Source organism: Rutilus rutilus (assembly GCF_951802725.1).
Source record: "Rutilus rutilus genome assembly, chromosome: 7".
Taxonomy (NCBI): domain Eukaryota; kingdom Metazoa; phylum Chordata; class Actinopteri; order Cypriniformes; family Leuciscidae; genus Rutilus; species Rutilus rutilus.
The window spans coordinates 46,111,287-46,125,501 of NC_140221.1; the positions used below are offsets into that span (position 1 = coordinate 46,111,287).

General features: G+C 40.5%; 1 protein-coding gene across 2 annotated transcripts in view; it reads right to left on the reverse strand.

Annotated features, from left to right (window-relative positions):
* Positions 1 to 1,056: 1,056 nt before the first annotated feature.
* Positions 1,057 to 14,215, reverse strand: part of rnf43 (ring finger protein 43) — a 133,116-nt gene continuing 119,957 nt past the window's right edge. Inside the window, exons 5-9 of one of the 2 annotated variants that reach the window (XM_084413866.1) lie at positions 13,234 to 13,335; positions 12,006 to 12,176; positions 9,382 to 9,484; positions 5,399 to 6,955; positions 1,057 to 4,300 (exon numbers count right to left, since the gene is read on the reverse strand). In XM_084413866.1, coding sequence (XP_084269992.1) covers positions 4,275 to 4,300; positions 5,399 to 6,955; positions 9,382 to 9,484; positions 12,006 to 12,176; positions 13,234 to 13,335 — 1,959 coding nt within the window. In that variant the 3' untranslated portion in view covers positions 1,057 to 4,274. Of the gene's footprint in view, positions 4,301 to 5,398; positions 6,956 to 9,366; positions 9,485 to 12,005; positions 12,177 to 13,233; positions 13,336 to 14,215 lie in introns of both variants that reach the window. The other variant, XM_084413865.1, reaches the window with a different exon arrangement.

The following is a 14,215-nucleotide window of genomic DNA, read 5'->3' on the forward strand; positions in this document are numbered from 1 at the left end:
TTTTTTTACAACCTTTTTGTTAAGGATGCATGATATATATCGGCAACCATATCGGTATCGGCCGATATATGCTCATTTACAATGTTATCGTTAACGGCCCGATAAGAAAATTTGGCCGATATATTAAAGCCGATAAATAATGGATTATTTCCTTCAGATGATTCAGATGCATGATGGTTTCGAATTGAAACATGATTGAAATCACTTGTGCAACATGTGCAATACATGTCATATCAGAACTTCCTTATAATTGTGTGCTTGGGACATGGATTTTAATGGTGAATTAAATGGATTAATGGATTTTAATTTGTTTTTGTAACCAGGTTCTCAAAAATGAAATAAAAACTTGGATTTAGATTTATCAGCCAATTTATATATCGGTTATCAGCTTTCAAATACGAAGAATTATCGGTTATCGGTATCGGCCAAAATGTTCATATCGGTGCATCCCTACATTTTGTGACATCAACTTCAAATTTGGAGCACAACTTGGTTAGATATATTGGTTAGTCTTCAGGGTTGAAGAAGTGCTTTCTGCAATAATATTTAATAAGAGATTCATGAATTACAATAATTAAAGTTCAGATCTATGCGAAAAAAGGAGGTTGACAGTTAACAGGTAAATGCATTGCTCTTTAAAAGTGCAATAATCTCAAAGAATCGGCAACACAAACAACCGGAAGAGTCATTGAAACTCATTGGTGTGTGAACCCGATATACTGGGATTCACTAGATTTTGTCTTATTTGTATTTTTAATTTGGGATTCAGCCTCGTTTAGATGAAAAGCAGCATTTGTGAGCGTATGAAGCTAAAAAGACTCGAGGGATGTGAGAGACACAGGTGTGTTTGTGGTTCAAAGATCAAGACCTTCGACAAAAGTGACCATTTACTGACAGAAAATAAAAAAACATTCAGGTTGTTTGTCATGGCAAGATTTCCAGTGTTTCCTTTTCTTTACTTAAAAGAACGTTTCAGGTTCAAAACCCGATATTTCGCGACGTATATTTCCAGCACGTCACAGATACTGTTGCTAGATTTATTTCGTTTTGAACCCGGACCATTCCTTTAAAGGGTTGCTTTTAAAATATATGACAACAGAGATTTCAGGGTAACAGATTAAAGATAAGTGTTGATACATCATTGGCTGGTATTGCCACGAACATGACAGCAGGCTACATTAACGTGTAAAGTAAACTTCATGAAGTGTTCATTTCATGGGATACAGAGGCACTTTTGGTAAGCTTGTATGCTGGTTACTTTCTATGAAATGCGAGCGTCCCTTTAAGGGACTATGAGTCATAATAGGTGAAAGCAAAGCATTCTGGGAAATGTAGTCCTTCTCAGCCCAAACACAGACCAAAGTAATGAAGCAAAACAGAAAACAAAACAAAATCTTCACAACTTTCCCCAAATATATTCAGTCAATTCATTTAGTTTTGACAAGCAAAATTAATAAATGAAGACACAAACATTTGTAAATAACAGCTGCCATTTTTGAATTAACAAAACCGAGACCCTGAAACCTCAATGAAATGCTTCTTTCCAAGGACAGATGATATGAAGTGAAGCTCCCTATCGCTCCTCTGAGTTAATATCCGTCAGAGGTAACGAGAGGTCGACGGACGCACACGTACCTTTGAAGTACCGTCTCGCTAACAGGCCTTTTCTGATTGGTTATCTGAGGTAGTGCAGGGAAACCAGGCCTGATGTTTGAACGCAGCCCAAAACGTCACAGTTAAAGGCCTACGTCTGGCTTTTGAGAAGTGAAATGGAAGGGGCGTGTGGCATTGCAATAACTAAACAGTTAATAATCAGCCAGTAGGTGCGGTGAGCTAATGAATGCAAACGCTAAAGCCTGAAACAAACTCTATGCAAGGACGCAAACACTGAAGGAAATGCACAGCTAATGCATTGCAAACTCTCAGGTTCATTGCTTATGCTTAGTACACCTGAAAAAAAATCACTCAGAAATTGTTAAATAGAAAGTAGGAAGATTGAAATTGTATTTTCTTGTCAAATGTAGGTCTTTACGAATGAAAAATCATCAGTTTAAATGTCAACATTTTGATTGAAGGCTGGAATACACTACACGACTTTTAAAATCTGAAGAGATATAGACCTTCTATATAGACGCCATCTTTAGAATATTGTCTTTTAACTTCCGTTTTTGCGGTCGCTCTGTATATCTCTATGGCATCGCTGTCCACGAGTAATTAGCTTTTGAAGTGGATTTACTTAATGTAAAGTTATCATGAGGACTGTAATGTTTAAAGCAGATGTCTTAACAAATGTCAGTCGACCGGGAAGATTTTACAATGAGCCGTTCATTAATAAACACGCAAAACGCTGTGAAAATACAGACCGGAAGTCAAAAGACAACGAGCGCAGCGCTGAAAAGGGGCGGGGCTACATAAGGTCTATAGGCATCATTTACTTGCCGACTTTCAAATCGTTCCGAACACAACGAACTGGCACAGAAACACGTGCCTCGTTTCAAGGAGACGCACGACAGTTCAAACCATAGATGTGTATATGTAGATGCGACATTCGAGCGCTCCAGACATGTCAACTCTTGGAACGATCAACACTTTCTATGCTGTCGTCTCTCACAGTAAAAATCTATGAGTTTTCCAAGATACCACAACATTGTGCAGCCTCTGGTTGTAGAAACCACCAACATTTAAATTCCCCAAGAAACGGGCTAATCTTTCACGGGGGTGAATGTGTTGGTTTGCATTTTTATATGTATTAAAGGCATAGTTCATTTAAAAATGAAAATTCTGTCATCATTTACTCACCCACAAGAAATTTTTACCAACGTCCGTAGCCAAACAGTTGATGGACTCCCATCAATTGTTTGGTTACCGACAGTCTCCCTTTAACTCAATATTACAGGTTTTTAAACTATGGTGACTTTAAATATTGTTTTAGCTAAAGACTTCGTCTTGTCTTTCATCTGCTGAAGTCTGTTGCAGATATAGATATTCATACATGCGTATAACTACCGTTGCAGACGCACGGATGACTTTCTCTTGAGTGTGTTTTTGACCGTTTCAATATGGTGGATGGCTTGCGAATAGCGGCCCATAGAAACAGCAGCTAATGAGGCATCTATGTATATATATATATATATATATATATATATATATATATATGTGTGTGTGTATACATATCTATGGTTGAAACAAACATAGATGTGCAGGAGATGACCGTAGTAGTTGTTGCAGCGTCTTTGGTGGGTAGACGTGGTCAGTTGTTTATCTGTGCTGATGAGTCAAATATTAAGGCAAATTTGTTATGTGTGTTCTGTTACTTTACTATTGTATTGGTATTGTATTTTATTGCAACACTGGTAGCTAGAGGACAGCTTCAGTTTCAGTAGCAACACGTCATACACTACAACACGTGTTCTTAAATCGGCTCAAAGTATCAAACATGTTTTGATATCCTGGATCGAAGCTAAAAAACCGGACTCCGTGCCTATCATTTCGACTCATCTAGACTGCAAATCGGGGGGGAAATCTGAGCAAAAGTCGTGAAGTACATCCCAGCCTTAAGTTTAACTTGATTCCGGCATGATAGTAGTTAACCTGAAAGAGAAAACTGACTGTGTAACAAGACAGATCACACTAATTGTTGCAGTATGAATTGCAATCTGACCCATTTTAGAGTAAAACATCCAAGTTTGCGTAGCTAGAAGTGTCTGCGTTCTTGCATAGAGGACATACTTCAGGCCTAATTCTCAATGGAATATGGGAAGACGTGTTTATACCTTTAAGGGTTTGAACAAAGATCACCAAGGAATCCTCAGACTGGAGAAGGTACTAAATGAATCCTGTTTTGAATCAAAGGAAAGGAAGAAATCATTCTTATGCGCATCTCACAGATCCTTTGATAACTTCCTGAATTAACACCGTTTGCTTGCCTATCAAAAGTCACATTTGGGCCGTATAGGGTAAAGTACCTTGACAGTACCAACAATGACTTGTTTTGGCCATTAGAAATGTGCTAGTAACAGTGAGTTACTACTGAAGAGTACATAGAAAAACCCATCTAATCATCGCTGATGAATTCTGTATTTACTTTATAAATCTTTGCTAGAAAGACATTCTGAGGTCTGGAGATTGTGAGTGATGCAATTTGATATTGCAGAAGATGTTTGGAATTATCTGGAAGACTTGACATGTGAAAGAGACACAGAGAGAACGCCGAAGAGTTTTGTCCATTTCGGCTCTTGTGTAGCAGCGTGAGGAGTTTAGGATGAAGAGCTTTCTCAAACACCAGACTCTTCTTCTGACCCTGTGGAACAAGAAGAGAAAAAACTCATTTCATAACCTCAAATTAAAGGAATAGTTTATCCAAAATGAAAACTGTCATTATGCACGGAACATCAGCTGTGCACATTCAGATTATAACCAGCAATTAAGTGCTGCAGGAATTATGTATTTTTGCAGGACAACCCGTAAGTTAGGCATCACCCTAGGTCCCTCAACAAAAAGGCAATTAGAATTTTCCATTGACTTTCAATAATTGCAAAAAATTAGCTCCGTGAAAAATTAACATGTTTTGTTCAGTAAGATAATCTTCACAAATGAACAGACAGACAAAAATATCCAAATATTCAATACAAAGCAAAGACACTGTTAATATTCTGTAATATTATCGATTTGACTGACACTATATGTAGTGTCTTATAGCTGAATCAGATTCATTGACATATTTTGCAATAGACACTGTTATTGAACTGAACTGAATCAATATTAAACTGACTCAAGCTCTACAGAAGACAACAGAGTCATTATTAAGCTCAAGTCAGTTTGGTATTGATTCAGTTTAGTTCAATAACTGTGTAAAGTTGATCTATTATGAAACTATGAAACAAGCTATAAGCAGCTCTAGAGAAGACAATAGTCCTTATTTAGCTTGTTTCATTATTTCATAATAGATTAACTTAACAGTTATTACCAACTAAACTGAATCAATACTAAACTGACTTGAGCTGAATAGCAAATGTATTGTCTTCTGTAGAGCTGCTTATAGCTGAATAAACAAAATTTACAACTGCCACTGTTGTTTAACTAAATTGATTCACCATTAAACTTATTCGAGCTGAATAACGACTCTATTGTCTTCTGTGAAGCTGCTTATAGCTGAAGTGAACTTGTTTCATAATTGATGAACTTTAGACAGTTATTGAACTGAACTGAATTAATACTAAACTGACTTGAGTTGAATAATGACACGATTGTCTTTTTAGAGCTGCTTTACATCAGAATTTGCATCACTGATTCTGTTATTTTCCAGTTTATAACTGTGAAGCTGCTTTGAAAATCTGTATAAAAGTGCTATAGAAATGACTTGACTATAAAGTGGAGCACTACAGTCACACATACTCACCCTGACTATTGTGTAGAGTTTGGCAGTACAGACAGATATCCGTAGGGAGTTCGTCCCCCGGGCCGTGATGGGCCCTACACAAGGGTCTGTCCATTTCAGAAGTGGGGCCCAAAAGCTGAGGCTCCGAATGGGCCTGTTGCACCTGCTTCTGCCACACCACATGTGCCCCGCTACAGCACGGCCAGTCGGACATGCCAGGCGAGTCCAAGATCAGGGGCACCGGCAGCAGTGTGGGGGCCATATCCGGTGGAGGTGTGCAGCAGTAGCTTCCAGCTCCCTGTCCGTAGTGAATATGAATGCTACAATCATCCTGAAGGTCCAAGCTTTGATGGAAGTGAACAACCGGCGAAGGCGCTTCCAAGGGACAGCCGGCTGCTTTCTGTCTGGTGGTCCACCCTGGGCCTTTGTGGCAACAGGACAGGGACGGAGAGGCTAAAGGAGGGGAGGGAAGGATCACAGAGGCGCCTGAGGAAGAAACGGGGTCCGGGGCTCTATCCTCAACCCTCCTTGAACTGAGGTCCGTTTTGGGGCAGTGGCAAGACTGGTGCTGTACCTGACACCCAGTGGAGTCTTTGTTTTTAGTTGCATTACAGGGGCCACCAGCTGCCATGGCTGAGGACACGGCCCCCTGATCCTCGTCAGAGCCTTGGCCGGGCCCTTGACCGAGGTCCCCGTCCTCGTAATAGTGGTGTCTATGCCTGTGATAGTGAACGTGACTGAACACGGCCACTTGCTGCTGTTGCTGCTGCTTCTCTTCTGAGCAAACTGCATTGGCGTCACCGGCGGGATTCACTACAGAGTCCAGGGAACGAGGTCTCTGCCTGGCCTCCATGCTCCCTCTGCGTGGGGCTTTTCCCGGTCCGTAAAAGACGAACGGGTCATAGTCGCTGCTAAGCGAGCTACGAAAAGTGGACCAGCTGCCATAGACGCCCTGCAGGCTGATATCCGTACAGTTTAATACGGAATCGCTGGACGAGCCATGGCACGATCCCGAGCTGGAGTCGCTGGCCGGCCCCTCAGCAAGGTAACCGCTGCACTCCGTGTGGTAACTCCCTCCGGAGCAGCTTCCATCATCTTGGCGACCGTGCGAGCCTCCGCCACGCGGCAGTTGATGATTCGCGTGGTTTACTGACGATGCCAAATGATGCACACAAGAACCCGCAGTGTTCCGTAAAGCTCCTCCGGGGCACCGGTGACACGACCGTCTGGGGGGCGCATAGTGATGCCCCCCAGTCCGACACCCGCGCCCGCCTGTTCTGTGCGTACGTCCATGATGGGAATCCGGGGCAAGGTGGTACGCGCAGCTAGCACCCAATGGTCTGCTGGGAAAGCAACGGAGAGTGCGTGGATGAAGAGGGGGAGAGTTTCCATAGTGACCCAATTGGGGTAAAGGTCCAGGGGTGCGGGGGTAGTGATGCCGCAGGGAAAAGGGGACATGGTGTTGGGGGTAAGGGCGCTGGTTTGAATAGTGATGGGGAAGGAGGAAGGCCTGATTGTGCTCTTGTGGAGGGGGCGGCAGTCGACTTCTTTGGGGCTGACGGGATGCCAGATCTGAACCTGATGGAAGACATTTGGTGCTCAAAAACAACTTTGATAGGAAAAGCATAAAAAATGTCTACCCAGGCTATGTCCTTATTAATCCAGGTAAATATAAAAAATCTTTTTCTTTACATTTTGGCCTTTTGTCCATACTGAGGCAATGTTTTTGTCAGAGCTATTTGAAGATGCTCTCTCAAGTGGATACATTTAAAAACGGCATTTCTGAGTTATAGTGAGGACTGTGTAAACTGAGGTATTTTAAAGTCCCCCTGTGGTGAAAATCAAGCTTTTAATGTTGTTTATATGTCTATGTGGTGTTTTTAATATGCTTTAAGACAAACCATGTGCAACTTCATAAGTCGACACCATTGCTGAGTATTTTCTCCTTAAAACTGCAGTCTCAAAAAACGAGGTTTGAAATCGCTGGTGTTTCTGACGTCACAAACTACCTTGTAACCAATCAGATCAACGTGTGATCGTCAGCGAGCGGATCTCTGAGTGAGTGAGTGAGTCCCGGTGAGTGCATATTCATAGAACCGTGTATACTAAATGAGACAAGGGTGTTGAGTTACATTCAAGCTATTTTAAGGTATTTTTTTCAAGGAAAAAAACGTTTAAATATATCATTTTGGTGATCAAAGATGAGTTTTAAGGGATAAAAATGATTGACTACAGAGGGACTTTAAAACAATGACTTTTTTAGTCATGTGATGCATATTGTACCCATATTTAATATACAATCTGATGGTTATATTGTACAATCTTCATATTACATTCCTTCAATTACGACAGAATATAGTGTGGACAGCGAGAGTTCAGGCCATTTTTGAAATATCTGGATTAATGTGGACGTAGCCTGAATATGATTAATTAAAACTACAGTTGCATTTCCAAAAGCAAATTGCAGCGATTGCAAGGCAGCAAAATAATCATGTTGAGGTTTAGGTATGTTTACACTGTGTCCTAACCAGACGCAATGCGATAAGATTCCAGCGACAAATAATTTGTCTGCCCACACTAGATGCGGTGCGACTGTGAGATGCGTCAAAATCAATCAAAACCCACAGCCAATCAGAACAGCGCGTGGGCGGAGTCTTGTGGCACCAGAGAGTAATCTTGACGGCACTCGCAAGAATAATAATGGATAAGTCGCTACATAATCAAATTCACAAATATTACACCATTTAAACATTATTAAAAATACATAAGCTACTGAGTTACTAAAACAATCTTTGTCAAAGAATACACTTGTTTGTTCACAGTTTGAACGTTCTTGTTTCCATTTGTTTAATTTCAAGATCTGAGGTGAATTATCCATTGTTGCGTTTACAGCTACAAAGCTGGAGCACTAAATGATATTCAGAGTCACATTACACGCTTTCAACATTAAATAAAGCACATAAACAGTACCTGAGATTATCATCGCCACACTTTGTGTTTGTTGTTTCCGGCGCGACGTCACAGAAAAATAGAAACCGTTTCTAAAATAGAATCGTTGCGTGTCGCCGTCGCGGCTGGTTAGGACAAACACTCTGATTAACATGGAAAAGACCTTTTATTGCGGCGTCGCGTGTAGTTAGGACATGGTGTTAGGATTTGGTGTCAATGGAATCCTGCATCAATCCTCCATTGATCTCCATTGAGGTCAATGGGAGATTATCAAAATGTATCATATTTCTTAAATAGTATAAAGTTTTCAAACAGTAAAAATTGACAGCACATATAAGCCCAAAAACACACTTGTGCAAGTCCACAAATGCACACATGAATGCTTGTCCAGTGCATTGCATGTGCAGTTGTGCAAAGACCCGTTGTACAGACTCACACAGAACATGTTTTTGCATTCAGCACTGCATTGCTTTTCTACTGTTTTTCAATGCAACCATTCATTTTGAGGGACAAGTTTACAGTTTGCCAAGTTTAGGCTTCCCACAAGTGTTAGGGGCTTCTGCACCATTCTTATTCACCTATTATTTCCCTTTGATTTTAGGGGTAAGTTATGAGTAGGTTTTGAAGAACATTTTGAAGAACGTTTGGGGTCCAAACAACACTGTACACTCATCATTCACTGTATGACTGAGACATTCTTCAAAATATCTTCTATTGTGCTCACAGAAGAAAGTCAAGTTTGGACATGAGGATGATTTTTAAATGACTTGGGCGAACACATCCAGGGGTGTCCAAACTCGGTCCTGAAGAGTTTAGCTCCAACTTGCCTCAACACACCTGCCTGGAAGTTTCTAGCATGCTTAGTATGACATTGATTAGCAGGTTCAGGTGTGTTTAATTAGGGTTGGAGCTGAACTCTGCAGGACAGCGGCCCTCCAGTAGCAGGACGAGGAAGTATAAGATAAAGAAAGAACAGGAATTTCAATACAGTGCTGCCTTGCAAGCTCTATACTAATATTATTGGAGAAATACATATGTACCCTGAGGCTGTTTACCCATGATGTTGTGCATGCACAGTGGGCAGGTACGGTGTTGTAGGAGCCAGGGGTCGACACACTCTTTATGAAACTCATGAGCACAGGAGATGATTCTCAAGTCCTACCAGAGAGACAGAGAAAACCAAATATTAAACATGCCATTGGCGCGCCTCAAATCATTTCATAAATAGCATCCTAAAGTGGTCCTTTTCCTTCCAATGCTTGATGGTTTCTGTTGTTCCTCTAATGCCGGAAGGAGCTGGATGCAAAATATTTGAATAATATCAATCCACAAATCTGACTTGTGATGCAGTCTTGAATCCTAAATCACATCGCGTGCATTCATTTGATGGATCCCGACTGAGCCTAGTTTCTCCCAAGGTTTTTTTCTCAATTTCTGCCACCTGATGGAGTTTAGGTTCCTTGCCACTGTCCCTTAAAGGAACACTCCACCGTTTTTTGAAATAGGGCTTATTCACTTTCTTTCCTACATTTAGATAGGTGGGCAAATGCATTTTTGTCTCAGTGCATGCATTGTTTTAGTTTGACAGGGTCGGCGCTAGCTTAGCTTAGCATAATGAATGGAATCCTTTGTTGCCAGCTAGCATGTCCTGAGTAAAAGTGATATATATATTAAAAAAAAAAAAACGCTTGTGGCCTGCGTATTCACAACAAGTACAAATAGCGATGCAGATTAACACTAGGCGATTTCCTAGGCAGATATTGACTTATATATTAAGGACTATATTAGGGGGAAGCACAGGCGAAGCACTGCTACTTGGGCGTGATATCTCTGCGCCCAAGTAGCAGTGCTTTGCTTGTGCTTCCCCCTAATATAGTCCCAAGTCAATATCTGCATAGGAAATCACCTAGTGTTAATCTGCATCGCTATTTGTACTTAGTAATTAGGTGTTTTTTTTGTTTTTTTTATATCACTTTTACTCAGGACATGCTAGCTGGCAACAAAGGATTCCATTCATTATGCTAAGCTAAGCTAGCGCCGACCCTGTCAAACTAAAACAATGCATGCACTGAGACAAAAATGCATTTGCCCACCTATCTAAATGTAGGAAAGAAGGTGAATAAGCCCTATTTCAAAAAACGGTGGAGTGTTCCTTTAATATTCAGTAATAATTAATACATTTGACTAAACAGACACTACAGTCTCTTGTAGAGCTGCTTTAAGGCTGAAACTACTTTTGAATTTTGAAACATTGACAGAGTTTTTGAACTGCATTGTAGGGCTTTTTCTAGTTGACTAGTAGTCGTTTATTTAAGCGATTAGTCGACTAATCGCGTGTTTATATTAATAAGCCATAAATCATAATAATGAGCCTTTAATTGCCTATAATACATAGCCTAATCAACGTTTAAACGCACGCATAAAGCTTGCCACAGCGCACCGGCAAACGTAATGATTATGAGTGTGTTGTGAAAAAACAGAAGGAGACTGTTCAAACATTTGAATAATTTATTGGTAACGTTTTCGGCTGCAGAAAGTCGACGATGCTGACTCGTAGTAGTGGACGCGTAATATGCACGTTTCATACGGATGACATCATCTGAGAATATTTGTTTTTCACTTGAATTGGTTAATTTAAAAATAGACATTTCAAGCTTTCTATAGGTATATTTCTCATATCTGTGAGGCAAGTATACACTGACTTTCGGTTCATTTTCGTGACGCTCAAGTTCACAGAGACCGAGACAGCAGAAAGTGCATCCTGACTGTTTTCATTATTTTACAAAAGCACACCATTTTATTATTATTGTGAGTTTACAGAAATAAAACTAGACCCTTTACATTTTGCATTACTCATATCTGTATGACCAAAAATGACAGAGTATTTTAAATTAAATGCAAGTGATCGCGCCGACGCCTGTATGTCATGGAGTAAGCGGCTCTCCACACAAACACAGATATGCGCCTAATAGTAGCGCACATTTATCTAGGTTAGCATTAGAGCGAACGGACTTGTAAAGTTGCTACTACTTACATGTTTCAAGTGATAAGCTATATTTGAGGTCGATGAATGAAAGGCAAATTAATTGGATTTCCTGCTGTTAACGATCTGTCCATCACAGTTTTTTTTTTTTGCGACTAAAGGCCCTTGCACACAGAGTCCGAAATTTTCGTATGTGTTTTTTCCGTATTCGTGATTCAGTGGCTCTGAATTGTCAAAACACCATTCAAAATGCTTGCTACGGATGCGAAAAACGCAGAAAATTGAACCCGATCCGAATTTTTTTTATGACGGACGAAAGTTTCAGAGGCAGTGTGCAAGCGTGATTGACATAACGTGAGGTCGTATTTATTTTTTAACGTGTGAAAATTTCGGATGCAAATTTCCGAATCTGTGCAAGGGCCTTTACTGACTAATAAAATCGTGGTCGACCAACCCTCTTCTAGTCGAATAACGGTTAGCCCTTCTGCATTGCATCAACAATAACCTGACTCAAGTGTCCTTTATAGAGCTGCTTTTACCTGAACTTAACGTTTCATAATTGATGAGCTTTAGTTATTGAACCGAAATGAATCAGCATTGAAATGATCAATTTTATATAAAGCGCTATATGTGTATATATATAAAGGTGACTTGATTCAAAATCATATCATGCTTTTCTTTGGTGCCTCCTCTTACCTGGCCGTCCATGAATTCCTCAAGACAGATGGCACAGATCGGGCTGGAACTGGAGCTGCTGTTGGACGCTGGAGCTGCGCCAGAACGCTGGGATCCTGAGCAACCCTGAGAGCTGTACGTGCGCGTCTCCAACCGGCTGATGGCACGCATCGTCTCCTGGTGCACAGAGTCCTGGGAGTCGAGGAAAAGGGCTTTTGAGACTTCTACAGCGCACCCATTATGCTTTTTCAGATATTCCCTTTCATGCAGTGTGTATTATAGCAGTTTGTGAATGTAAAAGATCTGCAACGTTTCAAAGATCAAACAACAAATAAGAGTTATTGTCTCCCAAAAGAAAGGAGTGATTCTGAACTGCTGAAACAAGTCGTCAGTAATTCCAGTCTTGCTTTCTGCAAGAACATTAGTAATTTTGTAACAAATTTGCATAATGCCAGCCTGTGGTCTTTATTGGCTGCTGGCGAACGTCTCCTTTGCCCCGATTGGTACGGTAAAACCGATGTTTTATCACTGTTCCTATCACTGTGTATCAAGTGCTGAGGAAGATCTGGAGAATTCAGATATGCTAATGAGCATTTGGTTTCTGACCAATCACAACAGACTGGGCCATCTGACCAATCAGAGAAGAGCAGGTTCTCTGAAAGGCGGAGTTTAGAGACTGAATCCTTTATCGAACTGTTTCAGACACTGGGAGAAAAGAGCTGATGCTGAAGTGTTTTTTGACCCTAGATGCATGTAAACCTCCTGTAGAAAACCTTAAAACTAAATCAGGAGCCTTTAAAAGAGCATAACAGGGGCACTTTAAATGCAGGAGGAACTTACTTTGTTGAAAGGCTATAATGCACTGCAAAAATATTTCCTTAGTATTTTTGTTTTCCAGTACAAACATATATTTAACATTCTTAAATCTTGAGAAGCACAATGATATTAAGACTTGTTTTATTAAAAATGTATAAAAATGTAATGAGTTTATGCTCAAAACAAAGGGAAACAAGTTTATATTTCTGACCCCACTGAAAGATAATTTTTCAAACTAATTTAATTTTGATAAATTGTTCAGAAAACTAAGACCAAAAATCTGATGTAATTTTGCTTCTCAAGTAAATTCATCCTGAATTAAGAATGTTATGTACGGGAAGCCAGAACAAAAACATAATTTTTTTGCAATGGACATTTAAACCTGAACGTGAGCGTAGAGCGTGTGGGTATGAAGTGTGTTGTGTTTTCTTACCCAGGTTCTGTTGGACCTGCAGCGGAAGCGTAGAGCAAAGATCATGATGATGGCCAGCACCGCCAGAGCCACGGTCAACAGGATCCCAACGTCATAGTGAGGCTGCGAGCACAACACACGAAGAGTGAAGCTTGAGTGCGTCCTCAAACCAACAACTAATGCATTTTAACCCCAGTAACGGCCAGAATGTTTCATGAATCTCCCAGTGAGCTACAGCCGTCATTCCCCCGTCTCGGTTAACTTTAGACCCGATATAGTCCGGCTATGAGTAACACACTTCTAGCCAAAATAACCTTGAATTTGGTTACATGTCGTTTTTGCCAAAATAACTTGTGAGATGCATGATATTCAATCATGTAAGCAAAGCAAACAGTGATTACAAGGTGTTTGGTTTCATTTCTTTGACATGTTATTTTAGGATAGGATTTTGATGCAGCAAAATTTGTGTAGGATTTACTTTGAAATGATGTTCGCTCAAAAATTCACAAATAATTACAAAGAATCTGCAAGCAACACATTAAAGGGATGGTTCGGAGTAAAATCAACCTAGGGTCCTTTGCACCATGACCTCGAGCCAAACACCCCCCAGAAGCCTTTATTCCCTTAGTCGAACATTATTAAAGTTAGAGCTTATTTAGAGATATCAGCCGGATGGTTTAGTGCAGGCGCTAATGGATCCAAGGCTGTATCTGGTAAATTACCCCACTAATAATGCCCAGAATGGTACCAAACTTCTACAGCAGTACAAACAGGTTCTGTACTCATAAAACGAGTCAAGTACATCAGGAGTTTACTTAAATAACACTTGCCTGACGGCATGGGCGTCAGTTTGGTTTGAGATGTGCTGGGGACAGAGACGCATTCGGAAGTGCATTTTCAGAAGTGCTGTGTACAATGACGCATTCATTTTTTCTCTCTTTCGCGCAGGTCATGTTTTGAAAGACGATGTCCTGTAGCGTACTAATGTAAATAAATAAAAATA